This window comes from Pygocentrus nattereri, chromosome 11 (genome assembly GCF_015220715.1).
Source record: "Pygocentrus nattereri isolate fPygNat1 chromosome 11, fPygNat1.pri, whole genome shotgun sequence".
NCBI classification, from domain to species: domain Eukaryota; kingdom Metazoa; phylum Chordata; class Actinopteri; order Characiformes; family Serrasalmidae; genus Pygocentrus; species Pygocentrus nattereri.
The window spans coordinates 4,583,546-4,598,818 of NC_051221.1; the positions used below are offsets into that span (position 1 = coordinate 4,583,546).

The following is a 15,273-nucleotide window of genomic DNA, read 5'->3' on the forward strand; positions in this document are numbered from 1 at the left end:
ATATATATATATATATATATATATATATATATATATATATACATTACATTATTTACATTATATTACATACTGATGAAGGAAATCTATAATGTGAAGACCTTTGAGGTGAGGAGCTTTTGTAAAGTAGTGATTTTCTATCTATCTATCTATCTATCTATCTATCTATCTATCTATCTATCTATCTATATATATATGAAAAAATATGTGAAAGATGTGAACAAAAACCTCTCTTTATACCCCCCTCCCTTTTTTAAAAGCATTTTTAAGCACCTCTGTGCCTTATAAAGCGACAAAAGAAAAGAACAAAAATTTTATGCTCTACTTTTCCCCCAATATGATAAACTAAAAAATTGCAAAAAAAAGTCATATTTAAGTGCTAATTTATATTTAGAAAACGACATGGTATTTGACCATGAAGTGTTCAAACTTTTGCATGCGACTTTAGATGTTGTTGTTTTTTTTTAACTTCTTTAAGTTAAGGTCTTCTCATTTTGCAGTGACCGCTGTGGTGGTCAGGTACGTGATGTAAAGTGAACAGAGGAATAAAACGTAGCAGAGTCTGAACTGCATCTCCTCCATCCTGGTGATCATTCATCACTGAAAGAAGGAGAAGATCATCAACATATCATGAAACACCATTTGTCTACAAATGGATTACTCTTTGTTCCAGCTGTGAATTAAAAGCTTCAGCTGTGAATTAAAAGCTTCAGCTGTGAATTAAAAGCTACGGCTGTGAATTAAAAGCTACGGCTGTGAATTAAAAGCTTTAGCTGTGAATTAAAAGCTTTAGCTGTGAATCAAAAGCTTCAGCTGTGAAATAAAAGCTACCACTGTGAATTAAAAGCTTCATCTGTGAATTAAAAGCTACCACTGTGAATTAAAAGCTACCGCTGTGAATTAAAAGCTGCAGCTGTGAATCAAAAGCTTCATCTGTGAATTAAAAGCTGCAGCTGTGAATCAAAAGCTTCAGCTGTGAAATAAAAGCTACAACTGTGAATTAAAAGCTCCAGCTGTGAATCAAAAGCTTCAGCTGTGAAATAAAAGCTACAACTGTGAATTAAAAGCTTCAGCTGTGAATTAAAAGCTACCACTGTGAATTAAAAGCTACTGCTGTGAATTAAAAGCTGCAGCTGTGAATTAAAAGCTGCAGCTGTGAATTAAAAGCTTTAGCTGTGAATTAAAAGCTCCAGCTGTGAATTAAAAGCTACCGCTGTGAATTAAAAGCTACCGCTGTGAATTAAAAACTCCATCTGTGAAATAAAAGCTCCAGCTGTGACATAAAAGTAAACTTAAAATTTGAATATTGAATATATGAATATATATTATTTGTATGAATATAATAAAAAGGAGTAATGATAGAGAAATTCTGCTCAACAGAAAATTTCTAATAATAATAATAATAATAATAATAATAATAATAATAATAGTAAAACAGCATTTTTTATCATATTTATTAATCCTTTATTGCTTTAACATTGTTTTTTGTAATGTTTACTTCTACAAACCAGATAAAATAAACCTAACTTATCCCAACTAAGCAAAACAATAACCCACTCCATCACTGGATGAGTGGTACAGCCTGCTGTTGGCATATCAAGTTATTTTTGTTATTTTGTAGTTAAATGCCCAATAATTAAGTGACTGATCTCATGTCTTGTACATCAATATCATGCGCTTCAACTAGTGTATGAGAACATATAAACAGGTCTCACCATCTGAATATCCTCTGTAGGCATCTCCAGCTGGAGGTCTCACAATGTTGCATTTTCTTATTTTTTTCACAAGTACAGAAGCAACAGCAATACCAGCAATTAGTATGCATGAGAGAACTGAGAAAACCCCAATTCTCTTTTTTTGTTCCTCATCCATCTTCTGCCTATGTTTATCACTAGGATCCACACCAGAAGTTCTGTTTCTGATGTCCTCATCGGGACATTCAGTGTAAAGCAGCGATTTATCACTAGGATCCACACCAGAAGTTCTGTTTCTGATGTCCTCATCAGGACATTCAGTGTAAAGCAGCGGTTTATCACTAGGATCCACACCAGAAGTTCTGTGTCTGATGTGCTTATCGGAATATTTCAGGTAACACCGCAGTCTGTCTGTACAGCCTTGCAGCAGATAGTGCTTGATGATCTGATTGAAGTGGGTTAAACTGTCCCATTCTGTTTTAACTGCTAGGAACCTTTTGTCCAGCGCTTCCCACTGATCTCTGTCAGCATTAAAGCGGAGGACGATCTTTCCATTGAGTCTGAATTCAGCTGTAGAACTCAGTAAGGTCACAGCTCCACTAGAGGATCTCTTGACCTCACAGCCATATCTCTGTGTCAAGTCACTGTCCGTCTCTGAAATGGAGATAAATCATTTATTTATAGCCTTTAACACACAGGCCACCATATATATGGATAATATTATACATAATTAGAGAGTTTTAATATGATCAAATTCAACACTTAGCCTTAGAAAGGACACCTTTTAGATGGTGGTAGAGCTTTTTATAATAATTACGAAATGTGTAATCCACATCCATCATTCCTATTCCCCAGGGAGAGTACTTCCAGGCACCAGTTGTTTTTTGGATGAAGCAGTAGACCTCCACACCATCAAACTGGACAGTAGCCTTCACGATCCAGTTGTTGGAGTGACTGCTGTTGTTGTGGTACAAGGAGTGTCTCTCTGTGAGAAAAACACAGTACAGTAAATAAACAACCCAGCAGACACAACAACTTCAGAAAAGTGGCTAAAGAATCTCTTAAAGCTGGATAAACTACTTAAAATAGAATAATGAGTTTAATTTAATCTGAGATTAACTCGGTGTCTGCACCTTTAAATGGAGAATAAAACTTACATAGCACTTTATTTTATTTTAAACATCTAATATTTCTAAAGTAAATATGTAGTACTTCCACATCAGTACCTTCCAGGTATGTACAGCAGTAAGATGAGTATTTATTAGTATTTCTGTGTGAGTACTGCAGTCCATACCTGGCATGTTCTGATACTGCATATTTTCCTGTGTGCAATATAATCAATAATCCATGTGCAATATTTGTAAAATATCTCTATAGTGTAAAGAATTTTTACTTGTCTCTTTGTAATGTTTATATTGTAACTCCTCACCATCCCATCCCAACATAAACCAGTACAAAACTAGATAGAGTTTATATTTTTTATCTTTTCTTAGCCTTTAGAAGCTTTTATAGCTTTTAAGTTACATGGTAATGGCTGGTACTACCAAACTGCTCGAGGTAATACATGTCTATTCATAAAAAAACAGTAGGTTACTCTGCTAGTACAGTAATTCATTCATCATATGAACTGGTATGTTTACCAGTAGGTTCTCTGTAAGATGATGGAAACAGGGAGACTGTAACTTTATACATAAAGTTGCTCTCAAAATATTGTAGAAAGGTTCCCAGAGGAGTGGAAGCTGTTAGAACTGCAAAGGGGGGGGCAGCTCCATATTAATGCCTATAGACTTTTGTCCACATATTGTACAGTAAATACACACGACAAAAAGCGGCAGCATACAGTGCTTGTAAAGGGGTGTGATCAGTCTATGGTGGGTGGTGGAAAGTCTCTAGACTAGTCCAGGTGTATGTCTGGGGGCATCAGTGTTTTCAGTAACCTGACTGCCTCTGGGAGGAAGCTGTTGGAGAGTCTGGTGGTGGTTGAATGGAGCTCTGGTACCTCCAGTAGGAGGGTAAACAGTTCATAACACAGATGGGAGGAAACGTTCATTATGCTGAAATAGAGTTTAAACAAATTAAGAGTGTTTGATTTATTGCATGTAGATTTTATGAATATATACAATATAATTTATTTTGATAAGTGTGCATGAGCATGTATGTTATAGCTCACGTTTGTGGTGAGAGAATTCCGAGCAGGGATTCAAGTTCAAGAGGTTTTTGTCACGCAGTCAACGGGGAAGTCGGACTCCACTTCCCAGAATGCTCGGGAGGATCATGCGATCTTCCCCCACACCTGTCAGCGATCACAGTCGCCGGAATTCTAATGACTTGCACCTGATGGACTCTTTCTTTATAAGCTGGGACTTTACTTGGACTCTTTGTGAGGTATTGTTCCCATGCAATTACTGAGTGGTTTATCTATGGTATATTTCCTGTGTATTGACTTCTCGCTATTCCTGACCCGGGTTGGTGTATTGTTTTGCCCTTGTGTACCTCTGCCTGCCTGGACTGCTTTGTGTCATGACTTTGGATTGAACTTGGACTTGGATATATGTTTTCTCCCTCTGGGGATTCTCCTGTTTACCTCAGGTATTAAATCTCTTCTCCTTTTACCTGCGAGCATCTGCGATTCTGTTCACACGTTACAGTTTTAAATGTCATTTCAGCTACGCAGTGAAACAACATTCCTCCAGGACCAAAGGGCATGGACTGGACCCTTACAGACTGACCACAGAATCAAGGTCTTGCCATCACCACCCAAGTCCCCTGACCTAAACCCCACAGAAAACCTGAGGGATGAGCTGAAGAGGAGAGTCCGTTGTGAAGCTCAGAATCTGAAGGATCTGGAGAGGTTCTGTGGAGGAACGGTCTCAGATCCTTTACCATGTGTTCTCCAGTCTCTCTAAGCACTATATTAGAAAACTCAGAGCTGTTATCTTTTTAAAGGGAAGATGTACAAAGTAATAAGTAAGAGGTTGCCAAACATTGTGGCAAAGACTGATTTGAGAAAAATATTTATTTAAGAAGATTTGCTTAATTATTTTTTACTTCAATTATTGTACTTCAAATAAAGGTTTGATTTTGTTAATATTTTGAAGGAAAGGAAATGATCAGAAATAATGAATGTGTTGTACAGCCCATTCTGATCATGTTTACCTGAGGTGCCAATGTTAGTGGGGGTTATTGTAGTAATTACTATGTGTAACAAAACACCTTAACTTAAGTAAGTCATATTGACATCACACTACAGAGGACCTACTAGTAGAAACACAGAATAATATGGAATAAATGGCTATAGTGAAAGAAGGTGCCCAGTACTGTTTGCTACAAGTTGTGCACCTTTCTGAGGACTTATGGGTTTCCAATGAATCATATTTAACAGGTTAAACAGAGCAATGGTGCACATAATTGTGAGGAAAATGAAAGAATCAGACCCTTAACTGGCTGTATTAGTGCCCCTTCCATTAATTCAGAATATGCACTATAGGGACAAAAATATTGGGACACCTACAGGAGCTTTTATGAATCCCATTCTAAATCCATAGGCATTATTATGGAGTTGGTCCCCCTTTGCAGCTCTAACAGCTTCCACTCTTCTGGGAAGCTTTCCACAAGATTTCAGACAGTATCTGTGAGAATTTGTGCACATTTCAGTCAGAAGAACATTTGTGAGGTCAGACACTGATGTGGACGAGAGGGTCTGGCTCACAATCTCCATTCTAATTCTTCCTAGAGATGTTAATGGGGTTGAGGTCAGGACTCTATGAAGGCCAGTCAAGTTCTTCCACACCAAATTCACCCAGTCAGGCCTTTATGGAGCTGCTTTGTGCGCTGGGTCTCAGTCATGCAGGAGCAGAAAAGATTCTTGTCAAAACTATTCCCACAAGGTTGGAGGTTTATGAATCCAGAATGTCTTGGTGCTGAAGCATTAAGATTTCCCTTCACTGGAACTAAGGGTTCTAGACCAACCCCTGAAAAACAAACCCATAGCATCATCCCTCCTCCACCAAACTTTACAGCTGACACAGTGCAGTCAGGCAGGTAATGTTCTCCTGGCATTCGTCAAACCCAGACTCATCCATCAGACTGATAGATAGAGAAGTTTGATTCCTCACTCCACAGAATACATTTCCACTGCTCCAGAGTCCAGAGGTGGCACTTTACACCACTCCATCCAATGCCTGGCATTCTGCTTGGTGATGTAAGGCTTATGTGCAGCTGCTCAGCCAAGAAGACTCATGTGCCATGAAGCTCCTGGTGTTCAGTTCAGCTCATGTTAAAGCTGGAGGAGCTTTGAACTCTACAGTTATTGATCAGCAGAGTGTTGGTCTCTATGCTCAGAACTCAGAGACCCGCTCTGTAACTTTGTGGTCTGACCCTTCGTGGCTGAGTTGCTGTGATTCCTAAATGCTTCCACTTTTCAATAACACCACTCACAGCTGATTGTAAAATATCTAGGAGGGAAGAAATTTCACAAACTGATTTGTAGCACTGGCATTCTGTTACAGCGCCATGCTGGAATTCAGTGAGCTCTTTACAACGAACAACTGTTTCAGTAATGTGTGTAAAGCCAGGCTGCAGGGTTAGGTGCTGGATTTTATACGCCTGTGGTAATAAGACTGAATGAAATACCTGAATTCAATGATTAAGAGGTTTATCCCGATACTTTTGTCCTTATTGTGTGTATGTATGTATGAAAATGATTGGTGCTACAGAGGAGCATATGTAGATAAAGTGGTATGTTTTGATCCTGTTGAACCAAGGTAAAAGTTAGAGGGGGCAGGGAGGAGGGAAAGTGTTACATTAGACCATGTAAGAAGCTGAATGTAAGTTACGCACCTTTACCAGAGCATCCAAATGTTAATGGAAATTCCAGCGAGGGGTTCTTCCCTTGAGGCAAACAACCACCTAATACTAAACAGAAAATATATTTAGTTATTCAAGCATAAAATTCAGTATGAAAAAGTATTAATTATTCCAGGTGCTGTTCATTTTCAATTGGAAGCAGTATGTATAAAACACACTGCCTCTAGTGTTCTCACATATAGACCCTAACTTTCACATAGAGGTCATACAGAAAACATTTCCAATTTTTTGTCAGAATGAAGAAAGACACAAAAAATCTAAAAAATGTGAAAAATTAATTCTAGCTTCCTTTCAACATGTCTTCAGATATTCAGATCAAGCTCCCAACATAGACAACTAGCGATAGTCTGGATTGTGTGAACCAGCTTTAAAGCAGGCACACACATTTACACTATAAAATAGTAGGATTGGATCTGGCACAGACAACTTCCAGAAAAGACAAAGTTTTAACATGAATGTAAAACCTCCAGGTGAGCAAGCCAGGGGCAACAGTGGCAAGGAAAACCTCCCTCAGAACTGAGGAAGAAACATTGGGAGGAACAAAGGCTCACCAGGGGGGACCCATCCTCCTCTGGGCAGACTACCTACAGAGATATTATACTATTAATATTAGTAGTAGTAGTATTAGTAGTAGTAATAGCTAGGAGTCTATGAAAACATGACAGATGAACAGATGAGCCAGAAGAGTACTGAAATAAGGTTGTGTGGATAGAGAAGGCAAAAAAAGACTTTTATGGCTTAAATGAAGAAAAAAAAAAAAGAACACTCCATTCCAGCCTAAGGAACTCAACTGTCCCAACTGTGAAACATGGTGGTGGTAGTATCAGAGTTTGGGACTGTTTTGCTGCTACTGAACCAGGACAGCTTGCACTTGATTCTATGATTTTATCTGACATATGCATTCTGAATTCTACAAAGTAACTCTATAGGGGAATTTCAGGAATTCCATCCATGAACTGAACCTCAAACGTAGGTGGGTCTATTTCTTTAACTTTTTGCAAACATATCCTGCATTATTTCTTCCGGGCTAAAGACCACTCTTGTTATTAGTACACAGTTCAAAAGCCAGTATTCATGATGGTTTAGGGGGCATTAGTGCACATGGCATGGGTGACATTCTCATCTGTGAAGGCTCCATTAATGCTGAATGATATAAACATCAACATATGCTGGTGTCCAGATGACGTATTTTTCAGGGAAGGCCTTGATTATTTCAGCAAGACAATTTCAAACCCCATTCTGCATGTACTACAGCAGCACTGCTCTGTATTAAACAGTTCAGGTGCTAAACTGACCTGCCTGCAGTCCAGACCAGTCACCACTGAGAACATTTGGCACATTAAGAAATTAAAATGATGACAAAAGTGACCCTGAACTGATAAGCAGCTGAAATCCTGTATCAAGTAAGAATGTGGAAACATTTAAATTTTTAAATTTACGCCAGTTGGTCTCCTCAGTTCCCAAACACTTACAGAGTGCTGTTAAAACAAGAGGTGATGAAACACAGTGGTAAACAGGCTTTTTTGGAAATGGGGTTTTATTGTTATTATTATTGTTGTTGTTGTGAACTTTTCATATTGTTATTAGTTGTCTTAAATATGCTAGCTGTTAAAATACCTCATTCAGAGTCATTTGTCCTGTTGTACCGGTCTTCCGCGTATTAATATTATTATTCAGATTCCTTTATTAATCCCAGGGGGAAATTGCAGTTGTTACAGTTGCAGCCATTTATGTAAAAATAAACACTTTACTAATAATTTAAGACAATATAGAGAATTTACAGTATGTACACCAGATTTAAGTACTTAAGAATATAGTAAGGTGGCGGTGATTGTGATAGTAATGTGAAACATCAGATATAAAGCCGTTACAATTATTTAAATTAAGTTAGTGTCCCTCTGAGTTATTGCACACACAATTGTTGTTATTGCACATATGAACAGTTTCGTATTGAATTTTGTGAATCACACACTGAGGGAGGAGTTATAGAGTTTGATGGCCACAGGTAAGAATGACTTACTGTGGCACTCTGTGGTGCATTTTGGTAGATAATGGCCCGCAGCTTAGACAGCGTCCTCCTCTCCGACACGGCCGTCAGCGAGTCCAGCTCCACACCCACAACATCACCGGCCTTGCGGATCAATTTGTCGAGTCTGTTGGCGTCTGCCACCCTCAGCCTGCTTCCCCAGCATGCAACAGCATAGAGAATAGCACTCGCCACCACAGACTCATAGAAGATCCTGAGCATAGTCCGGCAGATGTTGAAGGACCTCACACGCCTCAGAAAATAGAGACGACTTTGGCCCTTCCTGTAGAGGGTGTCAGTGTTCTTAGCCCAGTCCAGTTTATTGTCAATATACACACCCAGATATTTGTAATCATCCACAGTGTCCACACTGACCCCACTGATGGACACAGGGGTCACCGATGCCTTGTCCCTCCTCAGGTCCACCACCAGTTCCTTTGTCTTTGTCACATTGAGCTGCAGGGGGTACCGCTCGCACCATGCAACAAAGTCTTTCACCGATTACCAATAGTAGTAATTTATCTACAATTCCTACAAATTGTTTTTAAACATAATTTGCTACATAATGTCCACAACTGTGAAAATAAACAGTAAAACGTAGAAAGTAGAGACAGAAACTCTCCTGCTAAGTGATTTTAATTAAATTATTATTAAGAGAGGTTAGTTTTGTTTAGTAGTAACTGTGTATTTACTCACTTTTATCTTCTGCATCTGGTGATAAAACCTCATGTGGTTCTTTCAAGCCTAGAATAAATGAGGACGCAGTTATAAATCATTCAAATGAGGAGGACAGGCTGAAGCAGTGAAGAGGCCACAGTCAAAACGTTGTACAGTTGAAGCTTTTAGTACACTGTACTATATTTCCAAGCCTTTAAACCTCACAGTCACAAAATATTTACAGCATTTGAGCTTTACAGTGAGTGGAAGGTCAGAGCATCTATACATCATTCTACAGATTAGTGGTCCTCCTTATGATGCAGCATCTACAGGGGCCTGTTTTTGCACCCACAGGTCACATAAACCCACATGAACACTTTGTTCTCTCTTCAGGTCCCTTAGGCTTCACGAGGGCCCCTTTGATCAGTATTGTTAAAGCATCTAATTCCAGTAATGTTGGATAAGTTAATGTTGTCCACTCCTATCAACTTTCCTGAAACCTTTAACTACATAAACTGTTAGGGAAAGTTAATGGGCCTCATTCTCCAATATCTTCCCATGTTTGTTCTTCAGTGTGTTTGTGAGAAAGGTTCTAAGATAAAGTCTACATCAGATTCATGACGTGTTCTAACGTGCAGAACTGTTCTCACCTGTTCTTAACTGTTCATAGATTCAAAGCCCAAGTGAGAAAACACGGGTGAATGTCAGAGTCTTCATGAAAACTGAAATCACTGTTTGAGTATTATATTTCATCACGGGAAGATTGAGAAAAGTTTTGCCTGTATTTCTAAGTGTGTACATTACACTGAGCTTCTCTGAAACATGAGTGCCTGAATGTGAGCATGTTGGCAAAGATGCATTCTTGAGGGTGTAACTAAGGGTAAACAGCACAGCTGTCTCAACTGGAACAGTGTGTCTCAACCCTGATCCTGGAGCCACACTGCCCGGCACATTTTAGCATTTCTCTTGCTTTAACACACTCAACTCAGTAAGGAGATGTTAATGACCTGATCAGTTGGGTCAGGTGTGCTGGGAGCAGGGAAAACACTAGAAAGTGCAGGACACTGGGCCTCCTGGACTGGGCTTAACCAGCACTGAACTAGACTAACTACTCTAACTGACACTTTCTCTGACAAACAAACATGTTAGAACATCATTCACTGAGGAGAAAAGGCTCATTTGTTTATCTGCCTTTACAGAAAGGTCACACATCTCGTGTGAACAGTCTAAAAACACATTTTCACACATTTTCCTCTGAATATTTAATGGGTCTCACACCTCAGCAGACCAACGTACCTTCCTGAACAGCTGAAACACTGAGAGCCACCAGGAGCATAAGCAGATATGAGGAAAACTCCATTATCCCAGTGGTTAGATGTTCCAGATCTTCCACTGCTTCCCTCTTCTTCAGAGGCTGTCATGCAGTCTGATGTGTCCTGCCTGTGTGTTGGAGCGCCGCCCTGCCAACACACAACCATTCTCAGTTTAGAGACGTATTGCAGGAAACAGCTTAACTCCTTACTGCTTGTGTATTACGTGTGTACTGATTGTGTATTACGTGTGTTCTGATTGTGTATTACGTGTGTTCTGATTGTGTATTACGTGTGTACTGCTTGTGATGCAATATGTGAATGAATTTCTCCAGCACACCACAAATAACTGGTAAACATAGTCCAGTCAAATATTCCAGTACGCAGATTCCTGATTCACAGAGTCTCATAATGCAGTGCAGAAAAAGTGGTAGTCATGACTGATAAGCAGTGATTGGAGGGCTGGTAAATAAGCTGGGTCTACGGTGGTCTCCACATATATTAACACCACAAAAACACAAAAAAACACAATTAAAACATTAGCAAAACAAACTAATTTTCATTATTGCTTATCCTTTTGATTTTTAATTCAAAATATCAATTAAAAACTACTAGGGTCATATGCAGTATACATTATATACTGATGCATTACACAGTATACAGTATATACCAGTGCAGTATGTAGTGTACAGTGTATACTAGTGCAGTGTGTAGTATACAGTATATACTGATACATTAAATCACATCTTTAACCTGTTGCAGTATGCTGTATACAGTATATACTGGTGCAGTATTCTGTATAGAGTATATACTGATGCAGTGTGCAGATATACAGTATATACTGGTGTAGTATGTGTTATACAGTATATACTGGTGCAGTATGTGGTATACAGTATATACTGGTATACATTATAAACTAGTATAGCTAGTGGACCACTCTGTTTACCAAGCAAACAGGACTGCTGATTCTCGAAAGAGCAAAGGTGGAGAACTCAAAAGACAACACCATCCAGGGCAGAGCTGGTACTCATCTTACAGCACCATCAGTTCAGATGCAGTCTGAGGAAGACTGACCTCACCAAAGCAGCAGGACCAGACAGGGTGCCAGGCCGCATGCTGAAGTCATGTGCTGACCAGCTAGCAGGGGTGTTCACTGACATCTTTAACCTGTCCCTGCAGCAGGTTGTAGTCCCCACATGCCTTAAATCTACCACTGCTGTCCCCATGACCAAAAAGCATCTAGAGCATCCTAACACTTACGTCAGGATGCTATCTGTTCACTTCAGCTCCACTTTCAATACAACAGACCCCATGAAGTGGAAGACAAGCTCAGAAACCTGGGATGGACCACCACACTCTGCTCATGGATTCTGTACTACCTCACTAACAGACACAGAATGTAGGCAATCATTGTGGAATTAGGGTTAGGGTTATCCCCCCCTCCACAAGAATGAGGACGAGGTAGAGAGGATTGAATTCCTGGGACTCCACACCACAAAGGATCTGATGTGGACCCTTAAAACCTCCCATATGGTGAAGGAAGCTGAGCAGAGACTCCTCCTCCTGAGAAATCTTTAAAAAATGACCCTCTCAGCTCCTGTCACCGCATCACAGTCTGCAACCGGCCAGATCTGGCCTGGATGATCAAGACTGCACAGAGGACTGTGGGAACCAAGCTTCCAAATATCAACAGAGTTAATGCTTGCCCTACACACACACACACACACACACACACACACACATACACACTGTCACGATTGGCTCCTTCCACTCCATGTGCGTTTGTTTTGGTTTTGTGACTCCGCCCCTGATTGTTTTCACCTGTCCCTCGTTTTCCCTGTATACTTAAGTCCTGTGTTTGCCGGTCTTTGTTCGATGTCTCGGCCTCCGTTTGTTGTGTTGATTCTGGTTTTTGTCATGTCTGTCCCCTGATCTGTCCGTGTTGGTTATATGAAGCTGCACTGTTTTGACCACGACCCTGGATTTGCCCCTAATAAATCTCGCTTATCTCAGCACATGCGTCCGCCTCCTCGCTCCCTGTTACATAAAGACCAGCCACCACAGGACGCAGCAGGTAAGTGAGACTCTGGCATGTGGTTGTTCCGTTGGGATGAAACTCCGGATGTTTCTAAGCAGCCCGAGTTCGTAACCTGGTCCTGAACATCACTAGAGGAGATCATTGTGGACTTCAGGAAAACCAGAAAAACAACACCCCCCCCCCTTCCACTTGAATGATGAGAAGGTAGAGAGGGTTAACTTTCTGGGACTCCACAACACAAAGGATCTGACGTGGATCATTAAAACCTCCCACCTGGTGAAGAAAGCTCAGCAGAGACCCCTCTATTTGAGAAATGTTAAAAAATGAGCCTCTTAGCTCCTGCCAGTACGTCATAGTCTGCAGCTGTAATGCAAAGAACCGGCCAGATCCAGCCTGGATAATAAGACTGCACAGAGGACTGTGGGAACCAATCTCCCAAATCTGGACACAGTTGATGCTAGCCCTACACACACACACACACACACACACACACTCATAGCTACTGAAGACTGAAGGCAGCAAACAGACCAGCCTGTTTTACTCCTCACCCCTACCCAACCCCCACCTTCCCCAAGCTGCTAACACATTGAACACATTATATCCAGGAATATAAACACTGTGGAATACCTGTTTATACCTGTTTCCACTGCACTGTTGCACCATCCAGATCCACTGCATACAAATGCAGCCCTGTAGATGTTTATAATGTTTTTAAATGGTTTTTATTGTTGCTGGTTTTTCTAAGAGCTACCAAACAAAGTTTCTCTGTATAACTACAATGACAATCAACTCACATCTACAGGTATGTACATGAAAACTATCAGATCGTCATGCACCCACAATTCCCTTATTAGTGCATTCATATTATTATTTATCTCATAATTCTTCACTTATTAAAAACAGGGGTTTTGTAATTGACCCATTCGGACTTGGCCTTGACTCGGACTCAGCCCCCTATTGACTCAGTCATTACTGCTCATGGTCTTGGATTTGTTTTGGACCCAACAAAGGTGGTCTTGACTACAGTCCTAGTATTTTTGGCACATAGCACCATCATCTCAATAATGAAGGTACGCTAACATTTTGATGAGATTTTAGGATCTTAAAACAGCGTCTCTGACATCAGGCAGTGAATTCAGAACCATGTCATGTAGGAACTTTCTGTGAGGAGCTTATAGAGGGACGTCTGGTTCCCATCACCACCACTATGAATAGCTCTGACTCTAGAACAGAGAATATCACACCAATCCACTCTGAATGACTTTGTTTACATCTTGCAGAAATTTGAAAATCGATAGAAAATCGATATTAAGGTTCCTCACCGATAAAGCACAGATGGTTCTCTCAGGGTAAGAAACCCTCACTCAGGAATGTGTGCTATTAAAAATGTTATTAAATTATTAATTATTAAAAATGTAAACATTTTTAAAAAACTGTGAAAGTCCTTGACTTTGTCATCGCTACACTGTGACCACGTCAGCCAAAATGTTCTGGATCCGTTAGTGCTGTAAAAACGTTATTCATGTCAGAGGTGAACTAAATTCAAGTGGGGTGACCACATTTCTTTTTCTCCAGGACAGTTCCTGTTTTGGCATCTAAAATGTCCAGGATTCAGCTTTGCTCTTATGTTTAACTCTCCAGCCTCTCATGTCCTGTTTTTAGAAAACCAAAATCAAGTCACCCTGATTTTAAAATTTGAAATGTAAAAGAACATACACATTATATCTGCTACATTAGTGTTAAACACTGGTCATCTTGTCTAAATAGGTCAGTACATATTATATATGTTATATTAAAATTGTTTACAAGATTAAACAGGCCAAAAGCCATAGACGGATCCACAACAACATCAGTTACGCAGTTTTATTTACGTTCCCACATAAACCATATGAACACGACAACAACTGAGATCCTCCCTGGAGAAAACCAAGAAAACTACTGTCCTCTTAGCTCTTAAAAGCAGCACAAGAACTCCCAAATGCCTTTCCTGCACATTTAATAGGGTAAACAATAACAGATCATGTTATTTATTCATTTATCCAAGTGAAGGGGCTGAAAACAGCTGTGCTTTTCGGTAAAGGCAGTAAAATAACCTTCATTAACTCGACTAAAACTCTGACTTTAACCCTGTAAACTTGAGAGGATAAACAGAGTTGTAAGTTTTTCCTACCTTAAAAGAGGAGATAGTGGAAGATCTGCGTTTGTTCTCTGTGGTTTATGGCTGGATTTGAGGAGACCACAGAGAGAGACCCTCCTCCTCCTCCTCCTCCTCCTCCTGTTACACCCAAAAGAAATAAATAAATAAAAGGAAAAGTTAACTTGTTTGCTCCGAATTCCTTCAGTAGTTTTCCAGCCATGGGCATTAAAAAAGGCCAGTATGTGTAAATGATCATTGTTGGCAACCAAAACAATCAGCTGCAGCTTAGTTTTACTCAGAAACTGCTGCTTTTTAAGGACAAGAGAACATAATTCCAGTGTTTAGTCACTGCTGTAAGTGCTAAGGGACCATCCACAAATTACATTACAACACAGCCACAAACGGCAATCATGGGGGGCCAAGCACAGTGTGCCTTTATGGGGTATTTTCAAATTTGACAAACTTATTTCTTACAGTTCCAGTACTTATTAAAGTTAATCATTTAATGAGTTCAATAAATTCATCAGGACGTCCTTTACTGGTCAATA

At 39.9% G+C, this 15,273-nt stretch overlaps 1 protein-coding gene across 1 annotated transcript; it reads right to left on the bottom strand.

The window, feature by feature from the left end:
• Positions 1 to 208: 208 nt before the first annotated feature.
• Positions 209 to 14,863, bottom strand: LOC108412634. The gene is made up of 7 exons (XM_037542380.1): positions 14,759 to 14,863; positions 10,537 to 10,700; positions 9,280 to 9,327; positions 6,531 to 6,605; positions 2,473 to 2,676; positions 1,713 to 2,345; positions 209 to 597 (listed from the first exon to the last, which is right to left on the bottom strand). Exons 2-7 carry the CDS (start codon positions 10,598 to 10,600, stop codon positions 476 to 478), a joined length of 1,146 nt encoding a protein of 381 aa, XP_037398277.1. The 5' UTR covers positions 10,601 to 10,700; positions 14,759 to 14,863; the 3' UTR covers positions 209 to 475.
• Between the last annotated feature and the right edge of the window lie 410 nt (positions 14,864 to 15,273).

Excerpts from the sequence above, each read along its gene's own strand:
- LOC108412634 (XM_037542380.1), bottom strand. The coding sequence starts at position 10,600 with ATGGAGTTTTCCTCATATCTGCTTATGCTCCTGGTGGCTCTCAGTGTT. Across the intron at positions 6,606-9,279 it reads ACCAGATGCAGAAGATAAAA|TATTAGGTGGTTGTTTGCCT; the intron begins GTGAGTAAATAC and ends TTTTCTGTTTAG. Across the intron at positions 2,346-2,472 it reads GCTCTACCACCATCTAAAAG|AGACGGACAGTGACTTGACA; the intron begins GTGTCCTTTCTA and ends TCTCCATTTCAG.